Source organism: Hibiscus syriacus, unplaced genomic scaffold (assembly GCF_006381635.1).
Source record: "Hibiscus syriacus cultivar Baekdansim isolate YM2019G1 unplaced genomic scaffold, ASM638163v2 tig00116996_pilon, whole genome shotgun sequence".
Taxonomy (NCBI): Eukaryota; Viridiplantae; Streptophyta; class Magnoliopsida; order Malvales; family Malvaceae; genus Hibiscus; species Hibiscus syriacus.
This window is the reverse complement of record NW_024063512.1, coordinates 50,464-63,369: the sequence shown is the minus strand read 5'-3', so window position 1 is coordinate 63,369 and position 12,906 is coordinate 50,464. Positions and strand designations below refer to the sequence as shown.

The 12,906-nt window shown below is 35.4% G+C and overlaps 1 protein-coding gene across 1 annotated transcript; it reads right to left on the bottom strand.

Annotated features, from left to right (window-relative positions):
• Positions 1–6,316: 6,316 nt before the first annotated feature.
• Positions 6,317–8,905, bottom strand: LOC120193529 (cytochrome P450 736A117-like). Its single transcript, XM_039196013.1, has 2 exons — positions 7,957–8,905; positions 6,317–6,951 (listed from the first exon to the last, which is right to left on the bottom strand). The coding sequence occupies exons 1-2, from the start codon at positions 8,881–8,883 to the stop codon at positions 6,340–6,342; spliced, it is 1,539 nt and encodes a 512-aa protein (XP_039051944.1). The 5' UTR covers positions 8,884–8,905; the 3' UTR covers positions 6,317–6,339.
• Positions 8,906–12,906: the final 4,001 nt, after the last annotated feature.

Below are 12,906 nucleotides of genomic sequence, written 5' to 3'. Positions count from 1 at the left end.
TGTATTGTGAGTTATCCAAATCTTAAAATACCTTTCTCTTTTTATAATTTTCATACATTCATAATCAGATTTTTGTTTAATAAATCTGACAATTGAATTTTGTCTTCCCAAGCAATTTAAATATGTTATTTGTACCTTTGATTATTTATTTAAATAAAGATGAAAATTTTCACACATCTGATAATAATTTTAAAGATTAATATAAAATAAGTGTATAAATTATATTATTTTTTCATTTAGGTATCTAAATATTTTTCGATTCATTTAGGTATCTAACGTTTCAAAACACTTTTAGATGCCTCAACCGTAGATGTTAAATTTCACCAGTAAATGACACGTGTCGCGCTCACTTTTGAAAATTTTATTTAAAAGAACACAAAAACTATTATATTTTAAAATAACGCTCAAATTTTCACAAATATTGAAAAATTCAAAACTTTGAAAAACCTTAATTTCAATCCCTATATCCACGTCGGCCACTGCCTTTTGCCGTCACTATTGTCGTCGAATGAATCTAACCCTGACCGTGCCTCCACTCGATGACCACCAGCCCAATGAACAGTCATCGACAAACCCCAATAACAATTTAAACCCGATAGACGACATGAAAAAATCGTGACATTTGCGTTCCCCCACGAGACCCTACGACGGGAGCAATGACAAGGAAGATGTCGGTCAAAAAGGAAGACGGCATCAGTCATGGCTGACAAGGGAGAAAACTAAGGTTAGGGTTAAGAATTTGGGGATGATTTTAATTTTTTTTAGGGATTTAGATATTAGAGATTATAACAAATATCTATAAATAATAAATATTCATAGTGTTTTAGATATCATACTTAAATATGATAATTTTAATATTGTCTTGTAATGTGGTGCTTAAATATAACACTTTTAATATGTGACGTGGCAAAATTTTTGTTATGGTAATATAATTTAATAAATGATTGTTCTGGTGATATAACTTGACACTTCAAAATTTTCAAATCTTCTCTTGCCAGAAAATTTCTGCAACATCCAAAATGGTTAATGCAATGGCAGTTAAGAAACCTATATATGGAGCCACATTTCACCTATAATCCTTTCTTCTTTGGATGTCTTTTCTTTTGAAACTTAACGGCCACTTCTATTTTTAACCGTATAATATAACTCAGGATTGAAGGTCATGTTGCGGAAGACGACTATCGGATAGAGCAAAATCGCAACTGATAATTTGAGAAAATAAAAAATAGAGATAAAGAGGATAAAAATTTACGTGGAAAACCCCCAAATAATATAGGATAAAAATCACGGGCAACGGTAGAAGAAATTCACTATGAGAAAATAGGAATTACAACCTCTCTCGATCTAACAAGGAAAAAACAATGATAATTCTCTCTTAATAAAAAGGAGAAAACAACTCTCAAGAAACTCTCTAAATTCTCTCTAGTATTGGAAGAAAGCTAGAATGCTTTGGGATGGTTTTGAAGCTAAATGAGCTACGATATTTATAGTTGAAGTTTTAAGGACTAATTTGTAAATACCCTAAACTTTAGTGACTAAACTTTGTAATTTGCCCTTTCTCATTTTCAACAATTACAACCCCTTTTTTGACTTACCATATTTCGGTGGATTTAATTTACTTTTTTTCTCCAATTTCAACTTGTACGGAAAGGTGCATTGAATTTTCAATAATCTCCCACTTGAAGATTTGATTAGAACAATTATATCTTCATACCATTCTTTCTACCTAGTACCTTCATGTTGCTTACGTCTCTGACATGCCACAAGAGGATTGGCACCAAGTAAATTTATCAGCGTCGATCACCTTTGTCATGAAATCTGCTATGTTGTCTTTGATATTGATTTTCTACATATCTACTGTTCCTTCTTCCACCTTTTCATGAATGAAATGGTATTGAACTCGTATGTGCTTTGTCTTTGAATGAAATGTTGGATTCCTTGCTAGATGCAAGGCGTTTTGACTGTCACAAAACAGAGATACATACTCTTGATTGTGCCCAAGCTCCTCCAATAGCATCTTCAACCAAATTGCTTCTTTACTGCTTGTGTTGCTGCTACATATTCTGCCTCTGTTGTGGATATAGCCACAACTGACTGCAATTTTAAAACCCAGCTTACAGCTCCATCAGCAACTTTAAACACATATCCTGTAGTAGATTTACTTTTATCCAAATCCCCTGCATAGTCAGAATCTACATACCCATTGATTAGTAAGTTTGATCCTCCGTAACATAATGCAACATTTGAGGTCCCTTTGATATATCTCAGGATCCTCTTCACTGTATTCCAATGCTCTTTGCCTGGATTCGCCATGTACCTACTAACCACTCCCACTGCTTGTGCAATGTCTGGTCTTGTGCATATCATAGCGAACATTAAACTTCCCACTGCTGATGCATACGGTACTCGAGACATCTCCATCCTCTCTTTTTCACTGCTAGGACTCATACTGGAGGATAATTTGAAGTTAATAGGAATATGGGTATAAATTGGCTTACAATCTTGCATGTTGAATCGTGACAAGATCTTCTTCAAGTAATTCTTTTGTGAAAGCCAAATCTTCCTATTACTTCTGTCTCGATGAATTTGCATCCCTAGAATCTTATTTTTTGATCCCAAGTCCTTTATTTCAAATTCCCTAGCCAGTTGTGCCTTCAATTCTTCAATATGATCTTTGTTGGGTCCTGCAACCAACATGTCATCCACATACAACATCAATATAACAAAATCGTTATCACCAAACCTCTTGAAATAAGCAAAAGGGTCTGCATTAAGTCTATTGTATCCAAGGCACATAATGAAGGAATCAAATCTCTTATAACAACACCTCGGCGCCTGCTTTAGACCATACAGAGATTTGTTCAACCTGCAAACCAAGTTCTTCTTTTCTTTTTCTTCAAAACCTTCAGGCTGGAGCATGTAAATCTCTTCTTCAAGATTTCCATGAAGAAAAGTTGTTTTAACATCTAGATGTAAGTTCAATGTAGCACACATTGTCAAAACTACTCGAACTGTTGTTAGTGGAACCACAGGTGAAAAGATTTCATTGAAATCAGTACATTCTTTTTGAGCATATCCCTTGACCACCAGTCTTGCACGATACCTCTCAACTTGATCGTCACCATTTCACTTGATTTTAAAGACCCATTTGTTACCAATTGTCTTCCTTCCTTGTGGTAGTGGCACAAGGTCTCATGTATTATTTTTATGAAGGGCTTCGATTTCTTCTTGCATCGCCATCATCCACAATGAAGCATCTGAGCTGTTTATTGCCTCCTATCTGATTGACGAGTGCCAATTGGGACGTCTTCTCACACGATCTGATTGACGAGTTCTTGGAGCTTCAGAACTCTCTGGTTCTTGTTCATCATGTACTGGTTCTGCTTCAGAAGAATCTCCTTATTCAAACTCCTTTTCCACATGTATCTGTGTAGTCTCTGACTTTTCAGCGCTATTATCGTCTTTTTTTGTAGCTTATCTTCTACAAAGATAACATCCCTGTTGATGATCACTTTGCGGGCAGTGGGATCCCACAAGCGATACCCCTTTACTCCATCAGCATACCCCAAGAATTTGCATTTCTTAGATTTTGGATCCAGCTTTGAAATTTCTTGGGAGTTGTACATCACGTACACTATACTTCCATATACATGGAGGTTTGAATAATCAGCTGGTTTTCCAGTCCACATCTCCATTGGTGTCTTCAGCTCTATTGCAGTTGATGGAGCTCGATTCACCAAATAACAGGTGGTATTGACTGCTTCTGCCCAGAATGATTTTTCTAGGCCTGCATCCCTCAACATTGCTCTTGTTCTTTCTAACAAGGTTTTGTTCATCCGCTCTACCACTCCATTTTGTTGAGGAGTGTTTGCCAATGTGAAATGTCTTTTGATGCCTTCTTTCCTACAAAAGTCATCAAATTCTTCGCTTGTGTATTCTCCTCTATTATTTGTTCTAAAACACTTGATCTTATTTCCAGAATCAAGTTCCACCCGCGCTTTGAAGTTTTTGAAAGTTGAAAACACGTCTGACTTCTTCTTAATAGGGTACACCCAACATCTCCTGGAGTAGTCATTAATAAATGAGACAAAGTATTTTGCTCCGCCTAGGGATGTTACTGGTGCTTGCCATACGTCAGAGTGAACCAATTCTATAATACTTTTGCCTCTAGAATTTGATGTGTTGAATTTCAACCGGTGCTGCTTACTTGTTATGCAATGCTCACACAAAGTAAGTGATACCTTTGTTAAGCCTGGAAGTAGCTTTTGCTCCACAAGGACTTTCATTCCTTGTTCTGACATGTGTCCAAATTTCTTATGCCACAGCATTGCAGAATCTGAACTACATGAGGCAACAGAGGCTTCTGCTTCTAGCAATGTCTCTCACTTCAGCATGTACAAGTTTGCAGCTATCTTTTCACCTTTCAGCACCACAAGCGCTCCACGGAACACCTTCATGATTCCTTTCCGTGTTTCAATCTTGCTAGCATTATTATCCAATAATCCGTAGGATAATAAATTTTTCTTCAGACCTTTCACGTGCCTCACATCTCGAACAACTTTAATTGTTCCATCATACATCTTCAATTTGATGGTTCTCACGCCAACGATCTCTAAGGCATGATCATTGCAACTATACACAGATCCTCCTGAGATAGGTTCATAATGATGGAACCATTCTCTTCTTGAGGTCATGTGATATGTTGCTCCCGAATCAATGAGCCATATGTCTGCATATTTTTTTCTTCGTTCCACGGTGGTTGACGCTTCACAGCATAGAGCATCTCCATCATCTGAAGTGTTTACGGTATTACCTTGTGGATTGGAGTTTTTATTTAGACTCCAACAATCCTTCTTCAAGTGACCCTTCTTTCCACAGTTGTAGCACTTTAAATTCTTCTTGCTCCTCGACTTCGATCTACCATGTTTGTGACTGCTGCTTTGGCCACGTTCTGTTGATCTCCCTCTCATCGTTGTCATCATTGTTAACGCTTCTGCTTGTTACAGATTTACTTGTCTGTCTTCTTTGTTCTTGCGCCAATTTTCTTCTTGTATAATAGCAGCTGCAACGTCATCGAAGACTAGACTGGTAACATTATTGTTTGTCAAGTTGATAATGAGTTGATCATACGAATACGATAGACTTTGAAGTAGAAGTTCAGCACGTTCTTGTTCTCCTATTTTACAGCTTAAAGATGTAAGCTGAGAAAATAAAGTGTTCAGTGTATTTAAGTGCTCCGTCACTGAAGTAGATTCTGGCATACGGAGAGTGTACAATTTTCTCTTAAGAAAAATTTTATTGTACATCGATGTGACCTCGTACAGTTTGGTGAGAAGATCCCATATCTCCTTAGCTGTCTTTTTCTCCTCGATGCTTGACAATACTTCATCTGCTAATGCTAGATGAAAGTTTGTCATAGTATTCCCGTCCATTTTGATCCATTTGTTGTCATCTGTGAAATCCACCGGCCTTTCACTGATAGCTGTTAGACAACCGTCTTTCTTCAGGATAGCCTTCATCTTCAATTTCCACAATGAGAAATTTCTCCCATTAAATTTTTCAATATCAAATTTCGTTGCCATAGCTTCTTTTACGGATAGCTCCCACTATTTCACTATCGTGAATAGTTCTCTGGAACCTTCAAAGAATGGGTAATACCTTCTTACTTTCTTATGTTGGAGGATCCACCTTTTGGTGGTAACCACAAAGACAATAAGCAGATATTACAACTCAAATCTGGCTCGGATACCAATTGTTGCGGAAGACAGCTATCGGAAAGAGCAAAATCGCAACTTATAATTTGAGAAAATAAAAATAGAGATAAAGAGGACAAAAATTTACGTGGAAAACCCCTAAATAATATAGGGTAAAAATCACGGGCAACGGTAGAAGAAATTCACTATGAGAAAATAGGAATTACAACATCTCTCGATCTAACAAGGAGAAAATAATGACAATTCTCTCTTGATAAAAAGGAGAAAACAACTCTCTAAATTCTCTCTAGTATTGGAAGAAAGCTAGAATGCTTTAGGATGTTTTGAAGCTAAATGAGCTAGGATATTTATAGTTGAAGTTTTAAGGACTAATTTGTAAATACCCTAAACTTTAATGACTAAATTTTGTAATTTGCCCTTTCTCATTTTCAACAATTATAACCCCTTTTTTGACTTACCATATTTCGGTGGATTTAATTTATTTTTTTCTCCAATTTCAACTTGCATCGAAAAAGGTGCATTGAATTTTCAATAGGCCACGTATAAAGGTATAAGTAAAGACATAGATCGGTCATTGTACAATGTACCACATGTAAATAGAATACATAATAAGGAGATATTTTCACTAGAAAGAACATTGATTTGCAGTAGCAATTAGAGGGGAGCTTTTGTGTATGGTAAGACCAAATGATTCGGTCATGTCCAAATCCTTGTCGTTTGCTCCGCCAGGCAATGACCAATCGAACTTGTGCACCAGATTTGCTAAGAAAACCTCATTTAGTTGCATTGCAAGTTGGATCCCCGGACAAATCCTCCTTCCTGAACCAAACGGAATCAACTCAAAATGATGTCCTTTGAAATCTATGGAACTGTTCAAGAACCTGTCCGGAAGAAACTCTTCTGGTTTCTCCCATGACGATGGGTCTCTTCCGATCGCCCAAGCATTTATAAAAACTTGAGTTCCTTCCATTATGTCATAGCCCTGGATCTTCACATCTTTTGAACATATTCTTGGAAGCAACAACGGAATTGGAGGATGTAAACGGAGAGTTTCTTTGATCACTGCTTTTAGGTAGTGCATGTTATGGAGATCATCTTCCGATATGCTCGATTTTCCACCGTAAACTTTTCGGACTTCGTTCTGAATCTCTTTCATTGCCTTTGGGTTCCTTAAGAGTTCTGTCATTGCCCACTCCATGACCGTGTATGTCGTATCAGTTCCGGCCGCAAACATATCCTGGAAAGACATCAAGTTCACTCATTATGAATACGAAGCCGAAGTTCCAGAACCATATAAAATGATTCGACTATTAAAGTATGTATTCTTATACTTTAAATTCATTTTAAAGTGAAAACAACCCTGAACAACTATGTTATGCCAATATATCGGGCATCATTAAAAGATAATGACATGCATAATAATCGTTTAATAAAAACAAATAACATCAAAATTTTACGGTGAAAAACCTTTTTTGGGAAAAACTACAAGTAGAATAATAGAAAATTCACTAATGTCAAGAGAAAAAAAATACAATAAGCTCTAATACTAATCCTTAGTATCTATTTATAAGGATATATACTTAATTTCAATAGAAACTAAATAAAGTAAAAAAGTTACTTTAATAAAATTCTTTATTTTTTTAATCAAACTAGGTTTATTACTTTTTTTAATTAAATTGTGTCACTTCAAATTCTTACTTTCCCAATTAAATTGTGTCACTTCGAATTCGAATCAAACTTTAACAAACATTGATATATGGTGAGATAACAATTTTATTTCGACTGTTGTTAGTAGTTCACCGTTTCAAGTTTAGGTGGAGAGCCATAGTGATCAATGTTTCTATAGGAGAGAAAGTTTATTATAAAAAAGAAGAGGAGGTTGTACGTAGATTACTAAAGATTTGGTCCCCTGAGGGGCATTTATAATGACCCTTAGCCAGTGGTTCTAAGTATAGGATAATTATGATTATTTATTAGTTAAAGGGCTAAATAGATAGGGTAATAAGATCTTTGATTTCGTTTTGATATGTTATATTGAACCTAATGAATTTTTGTCTACTCATTATAATTGATTCGAAAGTTTAGGTACGAAGATACATATTCTACTAAATAAAAAATCTACCCGAAGATTTTGATTCACGAAGAATTGATGAGAGATTAAATTCCAAAAGTATAGTAATATGGTATGATTTATCGATAATATGAAAAATTAAGAAAATTGAATGAAGTTGTTAGTTCTTACCAAGATAAGAGCCTTGATGCTAGTTGTTTCTATAGGAAAGCCAACTGCGTTTTCCCTCTGAATTTCCAACAAAACATCGACAAAGTCTTTTTGGTCATTTACATGTTTGTTTTGACGATTCATATGTTCTTCGATCACTCCATCCAGAAATTCATCGAACTCCTTGGCCACTCTATCAGCTTTAGCATTGAACCCATTAACATGGCTCACCCATGCAAGCCATGGAAGATAATCCCCGATATTCGTAGTACCCAACAACTCTACAAAATCGTTCAAAAGCTTCTTAAACCTGTCTGCGTCTTCACTGTACTTTGTTCCTAAAGCTATTCTGCATATTACGTTGTTTGTAATCGCAGGAAAGAGTTCTGATAGGTTTACCGGCAAACCCGAGGAGCAAGACCTTTTAATGTGCTCCATTGCTAGAACCGTTTCTTCTTCTCTTATAGCTCGATAAGATTGAACCCTTTTGTTACTTAGAAGATTCAGTACGCATATACTTCTCATTTGCCTCCAATACTCGCCGTAAGGTGCCGTTGATACGTCTTTGTAGTCATAGAGAAGCTTTTGGGTGGCGCTGACTTTCGGTCCGTTTATGAATGTCAGATCATGAGTTTTCTTGATCTCACGGGCAGCATCGGCGGAGGAGACTACGAGTACAGGGCAATTGCCGAAGCGGAGCAACATGAGAGGACCGAATCGTTGAGCTAAGACATGGAGTGAACGATGAGGGTAGCGGCCGATGTTGTGGAGGTTTCCGATGATGGGTAGTTTTGACGGCGACGGCGGTAAAATTAGCTTTCTTTTGCCAGATGGACGAATTAAGACGACGACGAAGATTACTATTACAGATAAGAACAAGGAAGATGAAATCAATAAGTTTCCATGCTGCCCTAAAAATTGCAGAAAATTCAACATTTCCCTCACCATTCCACAAATTATTCTATGGAAGAGGAAAGCGATCACCGATAAGATAACTAGAATGTTAAATGGTTAGTTTGATGATATAATATATTAATAAAAGATAATAATTTCAAATTAACTCTTAAATTATAGATAAAACACTAATTTAATCCTTATATATTAGATAAAATATTAATTTAATACTTGAATTCGATCAAAATATCATATTATCGCTGTCGCTCAGCATTGTTGTTGATTGTTGCCGACCACGAACAACATGATCTCTTACCACCAATTAACGACAACTAAGAACGTGATGCTCATTTTATGATAAAATAAAAAAATTAATACTTATTTTATGATTTTTAAATTTTTAAAAATAAAAAATATTTTAATATAATTCAATGATGATTAATGTTTACCCTAATAATAATGACCTTTCAAAATGATAACAATAAACTATAGGGTAAACTTCACGTTTAATATTTCAAATATCATATTTGTTCTATTTTGATCATCTAATTATTTTTTTAAATCATACATAACATCACATTTTGATTTTATTTTGGTCACCTAATGTTAACAAATTAATAAAACTGTCGACATGATATTTATATTTTTTTCAATTATGATGTAATATTACCTTATGGTGATATACTAGCATCACCGTTAAATTTTTAACGGCATGTGACAAAAATAAAACTAGAACTAAACATTAAGCATTATTTTGAAAATAAATAGTTAGGTGACCTAACATAAAAAAATAATAGTTAAGATACTAAACTTATAATTTACTCTAAAATATAATAAATAATACGTATATATACAAATAAAGATTTTGGAGCATCGGTTAACAACGAAGTTTGTAAAATCGGCTGCCTCTCAAATTCGGGAGGTTTAAAACGAGTTTGCGTTTTAATATTTCAATGCTGTCGTTTCGCTGAGTTCTTCGTTCCACTTGTGGTTCTCCTCATCTGTCGAAATTTGGGATCAATTTGAGAGGTTTATAATGAATTTGATTTCAATTGTGATTATCTTCATCCGTTGTACACCACACTTTATTTGGGACCTGAGTCTTAAAATAAAATCTTTAATGGTTAAAGGAATAGACAACACATTTTATTTGGGCATGAGTCTTAAAATAAAATCTTCAATGGTTAAAAGAATAATTGTTATTCTTTAAGGATGAACTTAGAGGGAGCGGACGGAGGCAATCACTCCCTAAAATTATTGGTTTCCTATATATTTTAGATATTTTCTTTATATTTTCAATTGAAAATATATTTTCGTCCACTAAAATTTTATAAGTTATCTCATGCTTAAAATTTTATAATTTCGCCCCTAAATGAAATTATGTATCCATCCCTATTATTCTTAGAGATCTAGAGTAGGAGTAGGAGTACTAGTAATTATAGGGTATTTGAGTTTTCATTGTCAAATGATTGAAATTATTTAGAACATATACTATCACTTGTAATCACTTTAGATTAATAAAAGAATTAATTACCATTTTATTAAAAATTAATAACTAATTAAATTTATGTAAGAATTCTTATGTAATAGATTTATTATATATCAATTTAGCATTATTTTTCTTTTCGCTTACATATTTCTATCGGATTTATTTAGGTACATTTGTCGCCTTAGAATAATTGAAAGGTTTATTGGAAAATCTAACGTGCGGTAACCTGATATACGATTAAAAAAAGATGTTATTAGAAATCTTATTATTTTTTTAATAGTTTTGTTGAAAAATTACCCAAAATATTTTTATTTTTATCAGAAATATTATTATTGGGTGTTTTACCGGGTTTGATAATATATCCGGTAAAAAAATAATATTTTAGGTAGCGCTTTACCGGATATATTATCAAACTCAATAAAATTCCCAATAATAATATTTTCAATAGAAATAATAATAATTTTAATAAAAATAATAATATTTTAAATAAATTTTCATCAAAAATATTAAAATAATATTTATATTTCCGATAACGTATTCTGTCGGTAGAAATTCCCAAGATTCTTTCCTTTCGGATATTAAAAATTTGGATGGGTTTTCGAATAAAAATCTTCCGTCCCTTTTTGAGTCGCCTTACCAATAATTCAATGCCACGTGGATTAATAACTTTTACTCACAGACAGTTTGCTACTTGAAGTTTTACTGTTCTTACTGCTGGCTAGTGGCTAGTCATCTCCTTCATCCTTCTCCAATGAATGATCTCTATTTTGACACCTCTACAGGTTGCATCGGGATTTTGAGGAAAATCCGGCATTGACAATGGTGTGGTGGTTCTTTGGCGCCATGTTGATTATTTTGTTTGCATCGTTAGGGCAGAGCGATGACCCTTATTGTCTTCTCTTGTCATTTGTTTTCATTTTTTCCTATCTGCTTATCGGTTTTTAGCCATTATCACTGGTTTTTGGGCTAATCCTAGCGTATTTTTGTTTGCAGATTCTTTATCACCCTCTGTTTCATCGTCAAATATCGACGAATCTTCACATCATTGTACAAGATGGGTAGGTTTGGTGTTGCTATCACGTTTTATGTTCGTTTAGTTCAGTTATTGCCGTTTCATTGTTTAGTTTAAGGTGGTAATGGATCTCCTCTTTTGAGGACTGCCACTGAAAGTTCTCCATGGTGTGAGGCATACACGGTGAGGTTTACGACGGCTTCAATTCCTGCTATTTGGGTTGTTTCGCTTCTTGTTAGGACTTAAGTTTTGCTCCATAGTTTATGCTATCTCACCATGTGTATTTGACCTATTACTAATAAGAAAATTTTAAGTTTTCTGGATGTTAAATTGCTGGATTCATGGTGCTAAAGAACCACCACGCCACTGCCAACGCTGGACCTTCCTCAAAAATTTTGATGCAACCGGTAGAGGCATCAAAATAACAACCCATAAATGAAGATTGTTTGCTACAAAAGGGTGAAGCAGGTAACTAATCGGAGATAAAAAGGTAAAAGGCAAAAACGTAGAAGTTAGAGATAAGCAAACTAACGGTAAACTTTAGTGTCTACACCCAAACTATCTGCGTGTAAAAGATTAACAATCAAGGTCGGGGGGAACTGCAAAAGAATAGCATTCGTAACTTTATTTCCAGTGCGAAGAACATGTTGGATTTGAACACACCAATTACGACTCCCCAATTTATTAAGATGTCATCCTAAGGAGGGCATCCCATTGTAGTCTGATATAAGAATTCTTAAAGCATCCAAACTATCGAGCTCAAGAATTACCTGACGAAACCCGACATCCCAGGCAAAACGGAGACCAATCTACGCTCCCCAAAGCTCGGCATCAAGCACCGAGCAAACACTTGTGAACTTGGAGAACTCGAATTTCCAATTACCATCACTGTCTCTTGCGAACCCTTCGCACCAAGCATAGCCATCAGCTTCTCTCCAAGCAGCATCCGAATTAATCTTAATCTAATGTGGGGGTGGAAGCACCCAGGGTTGTGGACCACGAGGAATAACTGAAGCCTTATTAGGAATCATCTTAACCACCAAACGAGTCTGGATCATCAACTCAACAGGCCTAGAACTCCTAGCTATCACCATGCCTTCCCAATCAATAGGAGCATAAAAAATCATTGCATTTCGAGCTAGTCATATGTTCCACAAAACAGCAGCAAACATCAGATTCCATTCCCTTAGCAAAAGTCAAATTACCTTGTAGGTTAGCCACGAACCAATCCGACAAATCGAGAGCCTAGAAAGCATCCAACTTAGCCGGCAAAATCAACTCGTTCCCGACCTGGTAAGCAGCCGAGCAACGACGAAGAACATGGTCGATATCTTCACACACACAGCCCCGCAAATAGAACAACTAGCGCGCGTGGCAAAGTGGCCACGGACACGTTCATCATTCGTCATTAGTTTATGACAACACACAAACCACATAAAAATATTTGATCCGAGGCAGACCTTGAAATTTATGTATAATGTTCCAAAAGTTATTAGATGAAGGAATGTCATCTCCTTTGCGGACAACATAAGCCGATTTCACGGTAAATGAGAGTTCGTCGGTACATCGCCATCCA